Genomic DNA, 14,892 nt, shown 5'->3' with positions numbered 1-14,892 from the left:
GTAGAAAGTGATAAGAGATCCAGTATCCTATTGGTAGTCCCCAAAGAAGAAACTAAACAGTGGAACTTATTCTGGTGTAACCATAATTCATAAAAACTTTTTGAGATAAAAGAAGACTTGAATCTACATATTGAAAGGGCACATTATATGCCTAAAACACATGGACCCAGAAAATTGACATCAACACCTATAACTTTAAGATAAACAAAGAATACCTTGAACACTCATGCAAAAGACCACAGCATAACAAAGAAAAAACCACGTTGGCATCACACTTTTCAGTAACAACTCTGAATGCCAGAGACCTGTGGGCTACCATCCATACATATTCAAGGAAAGAGAGTATGAGACAAGGATATTTCCATCCAACCAAGCTGCTCGTAAGATGTTTTGACCATGCAAAAACTTTGTCCTAAGGATCAATCAAACCGAGTTTAGCCAACCAAGAAATAATTGGGCAGACTTTGGAAAAGTATTAATAGTAAGAATATATTAAACTGTGAACTAAGAATTAAAACAGGGCCTTAGCTGGTTTGACCCAGTGGATAGAGCGTTGGCCTATGGACTGAAGGATCCTGGGTTTGATTCTGATCAAGGGCACATGCCTGGGTTGTGGGGTCAATACCCAGTAGGGAGCGTGCAGGAGGCAGCCAATCAGTGATTCTCATCATTGATGTTTCTTATCTCTCTCTCCCTCTCCCTTCCTCTCTGAAATCAATCTATAATAATAAAGGCAGGGGGCAGATGCTCAGCATAGGAGCTGCCCCTGATGGTCAGTGTGCTCCCACGGCCAGCCAACCTTCCCCAGTCCCTCCCCCCCCGCCAGTAAACTCCATGCACGAACTTCGTGCACCTGGCCTCTAGTTGTGTGTGTGTGTGTGTGTGTGTGTGTGTGTGTGTGTGTGTGTGTGTGTATGACAGTATTTTAAGCTGATAGGTGTTTAAGTTCAAATGCATTCAAAATGCACTACAGTTTTATTCCCCCTCCACTCTATGTTTTGGACATAATGTTTTTATTTTCTTGTTTTTTGTATCCCTTGACTATTGTAGTTATAGTTAATTTTGTTATATTGTCTTTTAACCTTCATATTAGCTTTTTAAGTGATTGATTCACTGTGTTTATTGTATACTTGTCTTTACCAGTGAGAATTTTTCTTTCCTGTATTTCCTTATTCCTGGTTATACCTTTTCTTTCCTGCAAATGTAAAGCTGGTTTAGTGGTGGTGAACTCCTTTAGTTTTTGCTGGGAAACTCTTTATCTCTCCTTCAATTCTGAATGCTAACCTTGCCAGATACAGTATTCTAGGTCATTGGTTCTTTTCTTTTAGCACTCTAAATATTTTCTGCCACTCCCTCTGACCTGTAAACTTGCTTCTGAGAAATCACCTGATAACTTATGGGATTTCCCTTAACGTTTCTGACTTGTTTCCTTCTTGAGGCCTTGTCTCTTTATCCTTAACCTTTGCTATTTTAATTGCAGTATGTCTTGGTTTAGGCCTCTTTGGGTTCATCTGTTTGGAACTCTGTGCTTCCTGGACCTGAATGTGTTTCCTTTCCCAGATTAGGGACATTTTCAGTCATTACTTATTCAAATATACTTTCTGCTCCTTTCTCTCACTCTTCTTCCACTGGAATCCCTATAATGTGGATGTTAGGGCATTCAATGTCCCAAAAGTCTCTTAACCTCATTTTTAAAAAATTCTTTTTTCAGCCCGGTCGCATGGTTCAGTGGTTGAGCATCAACCTGTGAACCAGGAGGTCATGGTTCAATCCCTAGTCAGAGCATATGCCTGGGTTGCGGACTTGATCCCCAGTGTGGGGCCTGCAGGAGACAACCAATCAATGATTCTTTCTCATCATAGATGTTTCTCTCTCTTCCTCTCCCTCCCTCTCTGAAATCAAGAAAAATATATATTTTTAAAAAATAATAATAAAATATTATTATATTATATTCCTTCTAATGTGTTCTTCATTTCAGCTATTGTATTCTTTATTTCTGATTGGTTCTTTATTGCATTTTCTAACCCTTTGTTAGAAATGCTCTCTGAGATTCCCTATTTTACTCTCGAGCTTATTGAGCATCCTTACAACCATTTCTTTGTATTCTTTATCAGGCAAATGAGTTATCTCCATTTCATTAGAGTTTTTCTCTGGATTTTTTAATTGCTCCTTCATTTGGGACATATTCTTCTGCTCCCCATTTTGTTTGACTTTCTGTGTTTATTCCTATGAGTTCGATGAAATAGCTTTTTCTCAATCTGTGTGCCAGATGTTTTTGATAGGGCAATTATAGTTGGGCAAGGCACATGCCAAAAGGAGTGGGTTCTGGGCAGGGCAACCTAGTGTGTGTTTCCTTGCCCTTTTGCTCTGGGCGGGGCTATCCTCTATGGGTTGCACTGCCCAGTATGTGTGCAATGTGCCCTGTTACTTTAATTGTCTCTTCCCTGAACCTGATCTGGGCAGGGCTACTCTGAGTGCATGTGTTGCAGTATCCCAGTGTCCCCACACTTTCTCTGGTCACATGCAGGTGCTCCCCACTATTTCTGCACTTTCTCTGAACAGAACAGCCTTGCGAACAGCACAGCATTTTGCTGGTTCCACACTCTGGGCAGGGGGTGTGCCGCGTGCAACCCAGCAGGTGCATGCTACCACGCCCACCGGATCTCTTTCCAGGTGAAGGGGCCTATTTACATGGGCTGTGGTGCTGTCCTGCTCCTGTTGGATCTAGTTCTGGGAAGGGTGGCTGGGGATGCGCTACAGCAGCCCTGCAGCTCGACCAGAGAACTGGGATAAAGCGCCCGCCCCATCCAAGTGCAGGAGAATTGTAAACAATGATGCTCACCAGTCCCTCCATTCCGGACAATTCCCTCAGCGCCCAGAGGACACTCTCAGTTCCCAGCCTTCTCTATACAGTCTTCCTTTCTGTTTTGTGCAGAAGCTGTTCCAGTTGTCTCTTAGATATCACCCAGAGGAACTGCTGTATATATAGGTGTAAATTTAATGTGTCCTTAGAGTCCTCCTACGCTGCCATCTTTGACTGGCTTCCAGATGTCATAACTTCCAAAGAGAATTTCATCTATGTAAACTATACTATTGGTCAGACTATATGTGACAAAAGTTTTAGAAATGCTCAGAAGGAAACTCATAACCTTAAATACTATGCAACAAAAATGTAAGAAGGGAAATAAATTAATGTCTTTTATCTCAGTCATTTCAAAGTATGCCAGATCCTTCTGTTTTAATTTTATTTATAACATAAAAATAATTTATAGCATGATATAAATTAGAAATTTGGTTTTAATTATACTTGAAATTTTTTATTACTTTATATGACTTTTATGATCCACACTTGCCCTTCCAGATCAGACTTATCCAGGGATTACTCAACTCATTGGTCTCTGACAGCACAAGGAGGTGGGTCGGGAATGCATCCTTGAGGCCTCGGCCTGGGCAGCAAGCAGCCTCCCTCACTCACAGAGTCCTCCTCCTCCACCAGGGGTACAAGAAGCTGGCTGCACTGAAGCTGGATGACATTAGTCACTGTCTGACAGAGCAGCAGGAGGACTTTGCTAGCAAGACCGCTCAGTACCAGCAGGAGATGCGGCACCTCCATCGGATGCTGCAGGACAAGCAGGATGTCCTGGATGAGGCGCTGCAGGAGAAAAGGTAGGGCTGCCCCACCCATATCGCGTGTGTGTTTTTGGATGTTGGTAGAATTTTCCAATAAAACCCTCTAGATCTGTTTTGTTTATTTAATTGCTTACTTTTGCGTTTGTATTTTAGTCTTATCTGAATTTTTTTTAAACAGAAGGGGCTTTTTAAAAAATATATTTTATTGATTTTCCACAGAGAGGAAGGGAGAGGGACAGAGAGCCAGAAACATCGATGAGAGAGAAACATCGATCAGCCGCCTCCCGCACACCTACCCCTGGGGATGTGCCCGCAACCCAGGCACATGCCCTTGACCGGAATCGAACCTGGGACCTTTCAGTCCGCAGGCCGACGCTCCGTCCACTGAGCCAACCCGGTCAGGGCCCTGAATTTAATGTTGCTCTTGATTTTTATTTGCTCCTTACTTTGTTTTCTTTTCTAAAATTTCCCCAGCAGTTGACATGTGTAAGCTTAAGGTGTACAGTGTGATGACTTAATGCATGTATGTATTGCAAAATGATTACCACAGTAAGGTTAAAACATCCTTCGCCTCACATAATTACCATGTTGTTGGTGTGGTGATAACATTTAAGACCTACTCCCTTATCTACTCTCTAGGATCCCGTACAGTACCGTTAACTGAGGTCACCATGCTATACAGTACATCCCAGCTTCTCATTTGCTTTAATCCCTCCTTGAAAATTTTCTGTTGTTTGAATATTGGCCCTTCTAAATCAACTTACTCCTCTAATTGTCCTTCCCTTTTTCTTCTTTTACATCTCTGATATTTTTGTTCTATTCCATTTTCTTGGGAGATATTATAAATTTTAGATTAAATGTTTTACTTCCTTTTTTTGTATTTATTGCCAAGAACATTAAAATCTCCTTTTTGGAAGATCATAGTGATAAGATTAGAGGTGCATTTTGTTCTCTGTGGATATAAGGTACTATATCAGTTACTCCTTTATCCTTTAAACTTGCAATAGACAAAATATTGCCAGTGTATTAAACACATTGGGGAATATTGCAGGCTTTGTGAAGGTGAACTTTGGTCCCCCACACTTAAGTCCGCCCTTCCCTAATGGCTGTGTTGCCTTTGACAGACTGGAATATAAACTGATGCCTGCAGAAGAAGAATAATGATGCTCAGATGTGATTTTCTTCAAGTTTTAGTAGGATCCATGTATTTGATGCCATGCAGAATGCAGTTATCTGCTTCCCATCAGCCAGATGCTTCTTAATGCCAAGCAAAATGAAGTCTTATCTAACATGGTTTCTGTAGTCACAGAAGTTCTTATCAGTCTGAATAGTCACTTTGTAAAAAGTTGAGACAATACCAAGTTTCTTGCCAAACAGGAGGCTTAGAATTCCATTAGTAGAATGGAACTTTATTTTTTGCTTTCTCTCCATTCCATTTTTTGCCCTTTAATTGTTTAAAACTTATATATTCTTTGAGAGTTACCCTTGAAATTTCACCCTGGATATTTAACATTAAAAAATATATTTGATCAGCATACCTACATTTCTTCCCCCCAAATGCAAGCTCTAATGCTTTAATCTAATTATTTCCCCTTTGGTTTCTATGATGTTATCTAGTATCATTAGATATAACTATGTCATTTTATGTCATTATTTTTATCCATCCCAAATTAAATAATACTATTTTTATATAGTTATTTATTTTTATTTACCTACAGTTGGCCAATTTCTTTGCTTGCTAATTGTTAAAATCAAGACAACTAGCCCAAAATAGAATTGCTTATGCTAAGCCCCATGTCACCAAACAAAGACTAAATGTACAATTTCAGCTCTTGCAGAAATGGAGTCTTAAATCAGTCATGTAGGAATCACCTGATTAACACTAGTTATGTAATCTACCTAATAGGCCTCCTTCCAATAACCAGCTGCTTTTTCGCCTCATTTAACTTCCTTGTTCCTGCTCCCTTCTGCCTATAAAATCCTTTATTTTATACAGCTCATTGGAGCTCCTTTCTGTCTGCTAGATTGGATACTGACCAATTTGAATTGATTTTTGCTCAAAAAAAAAAAAAAGCCCTCAAAAATATGCCTCAGTTAATCTTTGAACATATTCTTTCTTGTATCTTAGAATAGTTTATTTCTCAGATTAGTTTCCTTCTTTTAAAATACATTACTTAGAAGTTTATTTAGTAAGAGGATGTTGGTAGTAAGCTTTTTTAGTTTTGTTTATCTGAAAACACTGGATTTTGACCCCAGTCTTGTAAGATGATTTTTGCCGGGTATAGAATTCTACGTTGACAGGTTTTTTTCTCTCAGCATATTCCATTGTCTTCTCTGTTTCATTTTTGCTGTTATGATGTTTTTTGTCATTTTTTTTTTTAGAGGTTCATCTTGTCCCGGCCACTGTTGCTCAATGGTTAGAGTGTCATTCCAGGCACTGAAAGGTTGCAGGTTCAATTCCTAGTCAAAGGCACATACCTGGGTTGCAGGTTTAATCCCTGACCCCAGTCAGGGGGCATGTGGGAAGTCACAAATTGATGTATCTCTCTCACATTGATGTTTCTCTCCCCCTCCCTCCCTTCTTTCCGTTCTCTCTGAAAGCAATGGAAAAATATCCTCCAGTGAAGATTAACAACAACAACAAAAAACCACACACAGAGTAGCAGGTTGGATTACAAAACAAAATCCAACTGTATGCTGCCTTCAGGAGACACATCTCAGCTGCAAGGACAAACATAGACTCAAAGGAAAAGGACGGTAAATGATACCCCAAAGCAACGAGGCATGCAGCCTGCCAGCCGCGAGTTTGACATGCTTGCTCCAAAGCAAGTGGCATCCAGAGAAAAGTGGGTATAGCCACTTGTATCAGACTAAATAGATTTCAAGCTAAAAAAGGTAATGAGACAAAGATGGCATTTTATAATGATAAAGGGGACATATCAATATATATGCACCAATCAGGGAGTACCAAAATATAAAAAGCAATTACTGATAATAGAACTAAAGGCAGAAACTGACAAAAACACAGTTATAGTAGTAAACCTAACTACCCCATTGTTATCTATAGATAGATCATTCAAACAGAAAATCAATAAGACATTAATATTGACCTTAAACGACACATTAGACCAATTGCACATAATTGATACTTACAAAGTTTTCATCCCAAAACACCAGATTATACATTCTTCTTTAGTGCATATGAAACATTCTCAAAGATAGACCATATGTTGGGACACAGAACTCGCCTCAATAAGTTCAAGATTGAAATTATACCAAGTATATTCTCTAAACACAATGCTTTGAAATTGGAAACTGCACAAAGAAAGCAGGAAAAAAATCACAAATCATAATATGGAGATTAAATAACATGCTACTAAACAATGACTGGGTCAGAGAAGAAATAAAAGAAAAAAGAAAAAAAATGCATAGAGACAAGTGAGAATAATATGACATCAAAATTTAGGGAATTCATACAAAATGGTTATAAGAGAGAAATTTATATCATTAGAGGCCTACCTCAAGAAACAAAAATCTCAAATAACATTTCACCATATAGAACCAGAAAAAAAGAACAATCAAAGCCTAAACTCAGTAGAAGGGAGGAAATAATAAAAATTAGATCAGAATTAATAAAATAGAAAACAAAAAGACAATAGAAAAAACTAATGCAACAAAGAATTGGCTCTTTGAAAACATTTTAATTAGGAAAAAAAGAGAAAAGGCTCAAACAAAATCGGAAATGAAAAAGAAGTTACAGTGGACCCCACAGAAATACAAAGGACTATACCAGAATGCTGTGACATGCTACATATGCCACCAAATTCAATAGCCTAGAAAAAAAAGATAAATTCTTAGAAATACATAACCTTCCTAGACTAAACCATGAAGATCTGGAAAATCTAAATAGATTAATCAACAGTAACAAAATTTAAAGAGTCATCAAAAACCTCCCAAAAAGTAAAAGTCCAGAACCAGATGGTTATACTAGTGAATTCTACCAAATATTTAAAGAAGACATAATATCTATTCTTCTCAAACTCATGAAAAATTGAAGAGGCAATACTTCCTAATTCATTTTACAGGCCATCATTATCCTGAAACCAAAACCTGGCAAGGACAACACACACAAAAGGAAATTACTGACCAATAACTCTGATGAATATAGATGCAACAATCTTGAACAAAATACTAGCAGGTCAAATACAACAATACATTAAAAAGATAAAGTGGAGTTCATTCCAGGGGCACAGGATGGTTCAACATACTCAAATTGGTCCAATGTGGTACATCATAGCAATAAAATAAAGGATAAAATCATATGATCATATCAATAGATGCAGATAATGCATTTAATAAGATACTACATCCAGTTATGATTAAAATGTTCAATAGAATGGGTATAAAAAGAAAGCTCACCATAATAAAGGCCATATATGACAAACCCTCAGCTAATATATTGAATGTTGGAAAACTGAAAGCTTTTTCTCTAAAATCAGGAATAAGATAAGGATGCCCATTCTTGGCATCACCACTCTTATTCAACATAGTGCCGGAAGGTGTAGCCAGAGCAATCAGGCAAAAGAAAGAAGTAAAGGCATCCAAATTAGGAATGAAGAAGTAAAATTATTAACTTTTTGCAGATGACATAACTCTTTAACATCAAAAAGCTGTTAGAGCCCTGGTTGGTTTGGCTCAGTGGATAGAGCGTCAGCCTGTGGACTGAAAGGTCCCAGGTTCAATTCCAGTCAAGGGCATGTACCTTAGTTGCGGGCACATCCCCAGTGGGGGGCGTGCAGGAGGCAGCTGGTCAATGTTTCTCCCTCATCAATGTTTCTAACTCTCTATCCCTCTCCCATCCTCTTTGTAAAGAATCAATAAAATATATTAAATTTTAAAAAAAGCTATTAGAAACAAATGAAAAAAATACAGTAAAGTTATAGGATACAAAATCAATGTACAAAAATCCATTGCCTTTGTATAGAGGAACAATGAAATTTCAGAAAAATGAAAAAAACTTTTTCATTTGCAACTCCATCAAAAGGAATAAAATTCCTAGGAATAAACTTAAAGGATGTGAAGGACCTATGCACTGAAAAACCACAAAAGGACTTTTAAAGATCCATGATGCCATCATTACATTTCTATTATACAACTCATTAATATCATATATTTTTCTGTACTGCATTCTGGGTGATTTTCTCTGCTCAACATTCCAGTTTACTAATTCTCTCTTTGGTCATATCAAATGTACTGTTTACAGCAGTCGCCAACCTGTGGTCCATGAGGTCCGAAAGGTTGGTGACTGCTGGTTTAGTATATTCAGTGGGTTCTTTTCCTGATTGTCTCAAAAATGGCTTTTTACTCTTTTTTTAAAAAATATATTTTATTGATTTTTTTTACAGAGAGGAAGGGAGAGGGATAGAGAGTTAGAAACATCGATGAGAGAGAAACATCGATCAGCTGCCTCCTGCACACCCCCTACTGGGGATGTTCCCACAACCAAGGTACATGCCCTTGACTGGAATTGAACCTGGGACCTTTCAGTCCACAGGCCGATGCTCTATCCACTGAGCCAAACTGGTTATGGCTGGCTTTTTACTCTTGATACACTACAGTCAGGGCCTGGGGATGCCCAATCATGGGGAACAATATAGATTCAAATGCCAGATGTATTTGCAAACGGAAGACTGTTACCCTCACAGGAAGGTTTCTTTTGAAGACTGGCAGGTTTCCCACCAAACCATCCTGTCTGTGAGGGTCATCCTTGTGCCTCCATTTCCCTGCCTAATTCTGGAGCACATAGTTCAGGGTGTATCTAGGAAGAAGAGGAAAAACATGGAGAGTTTTGGGTTTGGTCACACCCAGTTTTCATGGGCCCAAGACTTACTCTCCACTCCATAGAAAGCTGGGTTCTTGCATGGGCTTTGGCCTCAAAGAAATACCAACATTTTGTTTACCCGCCTCTGTGGTTTCAGCTTAGTCTTCAGTTTTTCTGCCCTTAGAGATTTCCTATTGTTTGTTTTTAGTTTAGCCATACATTTATCCTGATTCGTTGCTGTGATTTGTCAGACATCGAGGTGTTTTTGTGCTAGAAACAAAAGTCTGGAGGCTTGGGGGGACATGGTTTACTTAAGCAGTGCCCAACCCTCAGTGGGCATCATGGGCATCATTGGAAGGAGTAACAGTTCATAAGAGAAGTGAAAACTGAACAAGTGGGCATGTCACTGGCCTCCCTGAATCTCAGTGTTTTCTTCCTTAAACAACAGTGCTAAGCCCACCTGATAATTCAGTTTCTAACGTTTTCCATAACCATCTCCCATTGTCTATGAAGCTGGCCTCCTCACAGTCCCCCAAAGGGCTCATCATCCAGGGAAGTGGGGGCTGATACCCTGGTCTGTTCCCCCAGGGGACCACGGCCCTGTGAGGACACGGATACCTTTGTCTGCCCTGTTTCCTGAGCCCACACGGTGCTTGTCACACAGTCCTTGCTCAGGAAAATCTGCTTCATTGTCCTTTGTTTCCTCAAGCCTGTTTCCCTCCGGGCACTCACCCTCTTGGCACATGGTCTAGGCCAGTCGTCTCTGTGTCCGTTATGAGCCCCATTCCCCTGTGGTTCCCTCCTTACCTCGTACTAATTCTATTTTTTAAATGATTGATTCCAGAGAGGGAGGGAGAGAGAGAAACATCAATGTGAGAGAGACGTCGATCGGTTGCATCCCATACACGTCCTGCCTAGGGATCAAACCCTGCAACCTAGGCATGCACCTGACCAGGGGTCGAACCCACGATCTTCCTGTGCACGGGGGTCACTCCAACCAGCTGAGCCACCAGGGCAGACCCCTTACTAATTCTTTATGTCTGGGCCCACAGTGGCTCGATGGTGGGTGCCTGTGAAAGGTGCCCGAGTGTTGGCCAGGTCACAGTGGGGACAAGCAGAGGGGACAGAGGAGCAGCCTAGAGGGCGCACGGTACATGGGTGCTCTCGGCCGGGCCATTGTGCTATATAATAGGTCAACCACTTCAGTTATTGTATCTTATGTTTATGCAGTATAATTCTGTAGAAAAACAAAGAATAGGTACATTGATGTCAACGTGAAGGCAATGGCAACATTTGAGAGGAAAGGTAAGAAGTTGTGTTCAGCCGGTGCCTTAGTCTCCCTTTCTGTTTCCAGGGGACCTCGGTGATTCGTGCAACACTGGGAGTCCCGCTTCCCAACCGGAGCCCGCTGGGCTCTGTTCTCTGGTGCACGCAAACCTCCATTGAGTGCTTGCTGCCTTAGGGTTCATGGGCCATCCAAGCATTTTTTAATTGTGTGGCTTTAAACTTTCCCTTTGTTTTGGTTATTTCTCAGAGCAGTGGAAGGTGAGCTTGAAGTTGTTTGGGAGTCTACCTCCAAGGAAAACCAAAGAATCCGAGAACTTCTCCGCGCGACACTGGAGAGGACGGGCGTGTGGACCGGCACCAGAGCCTCCGAGGATCCCCGCCTCGAGGGCCTCGCTCAGGGCGACGTGCTGGATGGCTGCAGCCTCAGCTACTGTGACATGAAGCCGCCTCCCTCCCCCCGCCAGGGTCTGCAGGAGCCCCTGGGCTAGGACCTGGGCCCGAAAAGTCTGCCTTGCCCAGAACTGGAAAAGGCAAACTCCTACCTAACAGTGTTTTCCTCTCAGGGCCAGGAAGAAATAAACTGTCTCAGAAGCTTAATTCATGTTTTACATTCTGCTTTACTTTAACAGTGTGCTACTACACTCTATGCTAGCCAGGGCGTGTCTTCTTGCCACGCTGCCATTGAGAATGGCTCGTGAGACGCCCTGCTCGGGTAACGGCCCGATGAGCTGGCCCATCGCCTGGCTCCTAGAAAGCACGGAGGGAATGGCCAGCAGGACCAGCTCGCGTGCTGTGTCAGGTCAGTCTATTGGCTGCGCCCAGCAGGGGAGCAGCAGCGAGGGTCTCTGTGTATCAGCTCTGGGTAGCATTTTGTTGTTCGGTAGAAATCTGGGTGCTGGTACCCATGCAGTGGTAAGTTGTGCAAAACGTGTTGCTCCCTTTCCCTAAGCTTTCTCTCTCCTCCCGGGAAGGTACTTCTTCCGGGGTCACACAGTCCCCTCCCCCTTTGGGAGCCTCACTTTGAGCACCAAGGTGGGGCCCCTGCCACTGCCACACCGAGAAGGACGCCGGGGGCTGTGGTTCTGCTCCGCTCTGTGCCACCGCCTCGGTTAGACTGTCCCAGCCTCTCAGGACCAGCCACTGGGACTTGCCGCTGCTGATGCCAGCTAACGGGCTGCATGCCCCAGCACTGAAAGAACCCGGACAGCAGGCCCCAGAGGACCCTAGGCAGTGGTGCGGAGGGTGGAATCCTGGGGCGCGTTTTACAAAACCCCTCCTCACTGAGGCCTCTGTTGTTCAGATGAGCAAATCAGCCCTGCATTGTCCTTGGTCATCTGTAAAAGTTACGTCTGAGCGCTTTGATTGCTAGATGGAAAACTGAGGTAGAATATCCTAGCTCTTTTACATTTTATTAACGACAGTTGTAATTTACTGTCATTTTCAAGGGGTAGAAAGACTTACCAGGAGTTAGAGCTACATGATAACTTAGCAATAGCTTTGTTATTTCAAGGGAGTTTGCCAATAATCCGCAGTCAGGTGAGAGGTGCAGCCCGCAGTCCCACCTCCCGGACCTGCGTCGGAGGGTGGCTTGTCTGTGGGAACACTGCCATCGTCCCCACCTAGATCCTCCTGGATTTTCCCTGCCTCCATGAGAACATCTTCTTCCTTGAGAAGTGAACATTTTTACATTTCTGCCTTGTTTACTACACACACAAATGTACTTTGCAAGGGCAGGCAACTGAGGCAGGGAACAGGCTGTCGGACGCTTCGGGGAGGGACGAATGCCCCGGGCCTTGCAGGATGGACCAGGGTTCAGGAGCTGGAGCAGGACAGAGGGGGGTGCGCAGAGGCAAGAACTCAGGAGCAGAGGAGGGGTTTGGGGCCTGGAAGTTGGGGTGGCAGTGAGGCCAGACTGGTCCACGGAGACCTGGGACTGCTGGGAAGGGGCACCTATTCCTCCTGCAGCTTTCCAGTCAGAGCAGGACCGGCTCCATTCTGTCTTGGTCCTGGTGAGGGCCTGCGTGGCTGTAGAAAGGTCCTGGTCAAGTTGACAGTAACCCAAGGCAAACAGTTACAAACATGACCGCGATCTCAAACGAGCCCGCTGCCTCTGGTGTAACTGCGCAGCCGTCCTGGGAGGCCAGGTCTGAGTGGAGAGAGCGGCCGGGCACAGATATGGGTGTGAGTTTGGGGTGAGCGTAGTTTTTCATTTGAGCCCTGCGGGAGGCAGTGGGATCAGAAGTGATCCCTTTGCCCCTCGTCCTCTGAGAAGAATGGGAGACACCATCCTTTCCCCAAAGCGCCATTCTCTTTAGAGCAGTGGGTTTTCCAACTAAGGAGCGCGGAGTTCTGGATAGTATTGATTTTGATTTATTTATTAAGCGAATATACATTAGGTGCTTATCTCTGCACTGTTTGTTGAGAACAACAGCAGTGACAACGGTAGACCTGGGTACAGCCCACGTGTGCTCAGAAGAGCACAGCCAGCACAGGCCCCGAGCCGTGAGTTCCCAGAGCCAGCGGGTCTGCAGCTACAGCGGAGCTGCTGCGTGTGAGAGCCCGAGGGTACGGGAGCCTCACTTTTCTACGATAAATTTTATGAGACCTAAACATTAAGTATTTCTGATGAAAATAGCACCCAAATTGAAATGTACTATAAGCATAAAATATATACCAGATTTTGAAGACTTATTATGAAAAAAAGAATGTAAAATATCTCATTAGTAATGTTTATGTTGCTTATATGTTGAGATAGCATTTTGTATCTGTTGGGTTACATAAATTATTAAAATTGATTTCATCTGTTTTTGTTTTTTTCTGAAACATGGCCACAAGGGGTGTTGAAATTACATACATGTGTGTATTATGTGCCATCGAATCAGCTCCGACTCCGGCAACCCTGTGAGGGAGTGATGTCCAGTGTCCCGCCCACGGCAGCCCTGCTCAGCCCCTGCAGACACAGGCGTGTGGAGGCTTCTATGAGTCCGTCTGTCTCATATTTGCTCTTCCTCTTTCCCTGCTGCCTTCTGTTTTTCCCAGTATTTTTGTCTTTCCCAAAGAACCCTGCCTTCTCATGATGCGCCAGACGTAGGACAGCTCTGTTTTGTTATTTTTGCCTCCAGCAGTGTTTCTAGCTTAATTAGCTCTCGACCCACTTGTTCATCTTTCTGGTGGTCCATCATGTCCATAGAGCTCTCCTCCACACCATATTTTAAACAAGTCGTCTTTTCTCCTTAGTGAAAAACAACACTAAGCTTCTAGAAGACAATTCATAACTTCCGGTCAGGGAAGGACTTCTTTTTTTAAATATATTTTTATTGATTTCAGAGAGGGGGAGAGAGAGATAGAAATATCCATGATGAGAAAGAATCATCGATCAGCTCTCTCCTGCACACTCCCCATTCGGGATCAGACACACAACCCGGGCATGTGCCCTTGACTGGAATCAAAACTGGGACCCTGACACTCTATCCACCAAGCTAGGGCAGGGAAGGAGTTCTTAAACAAGGTGCAAAAAGCTGAGACCACAGAGGGAAAGAGTCATACATTTGACTACATTAAATAAAGAACTCTTCCCCCAGTGGAAGGGCAAGCCATGGAGCAGGAGCAATACCAACAGCTGACAGGGGCGGCACGGGCAAACACGGGAGCCACGGTGCCACAACACTGATCCTGTCAGAAATATAACAATGTCTGACAATGCCAGCTTAGCAAGTTTGGGAAACAACGTCATTAAATGGTAAGATTGAGAGTGTAAGGAGCCATTGGCCCAGCAATTCCACTCTTGTATGTCTGTATGTATGTTTATGTTCTAGAGGAGTTTGTTCGTGTGTGCACCAGGAAAAAAATACACAGGCATGGCCAGAGTAGCATATTCATAGCAGCCAGAAAATGGAAACCCCTAAAATTTCCTTGGGGCAGGAGGATGGATAGAATGAAGTACACACACATCAACAGAAAACATTCTTGGGTTGCACCAACACAGCGAATCTCAACAGAATACCAGTGTGATTCCAATCATATAATGTTCAAAACTATGCAAAACGAAGCAATATGTGTGTGTGTGGTAAAACTACATGGAAAAGCAAGGTGATCACAAACCGGAAATGCAGCTCCTCACTCAGGAGGCATGTGTGTGTGTGGGGGGGGAGGGG

The 14,892-nt window shown here is 42.8% G+C and overlaps 1 protein-coding gene across 1 annotated transcript in view; it reads left to right on the top strand.

Annotated features, from left to right (window-relative positions):
* CEP89 (centrosomal protein 89) overlaps nucleotides 1–13,531 on the top strand; it is a 73,172-nt gene extending 59,641 nt beyond the window's left edge. The window contains exons 18-19 of the mRNA XM_081107645.1: nucleotides 3,497–3,666; nucleotides 10,986–13,531. Of these exons, the coding sequence (XP_080963771.1) occupies nucleotides 3,497–3,666; nucleotides 10,986–11,226 (411 nt within the window). The 3' untranslated portion in view covers nucleotides 11,227–13,531. The remainder of the gene's footprint in view (nucleotides 1–3,496; nucleotides 3,667–10,985) is intronic.
* Nucleotides 13,532–14,892: the final 1,361 nt, after the last annotated feature.

Source organism: Myotis nattereri (genome assembly GCF_964212035.1).
Source record: "Myotis nattereri genome assembly, chromosome: 15".
Taxonomy (NCBI): Eukaryota; Metazoa; Chordata; class Mammalia; order Chiroptera; family Vespertilionidae; genus Myotis; species Myotis nattereri.
Note: the sequence above shows the minus strand (reverse complement) of the source record. Positions and strands in the feature narration are given on the sequence as shown.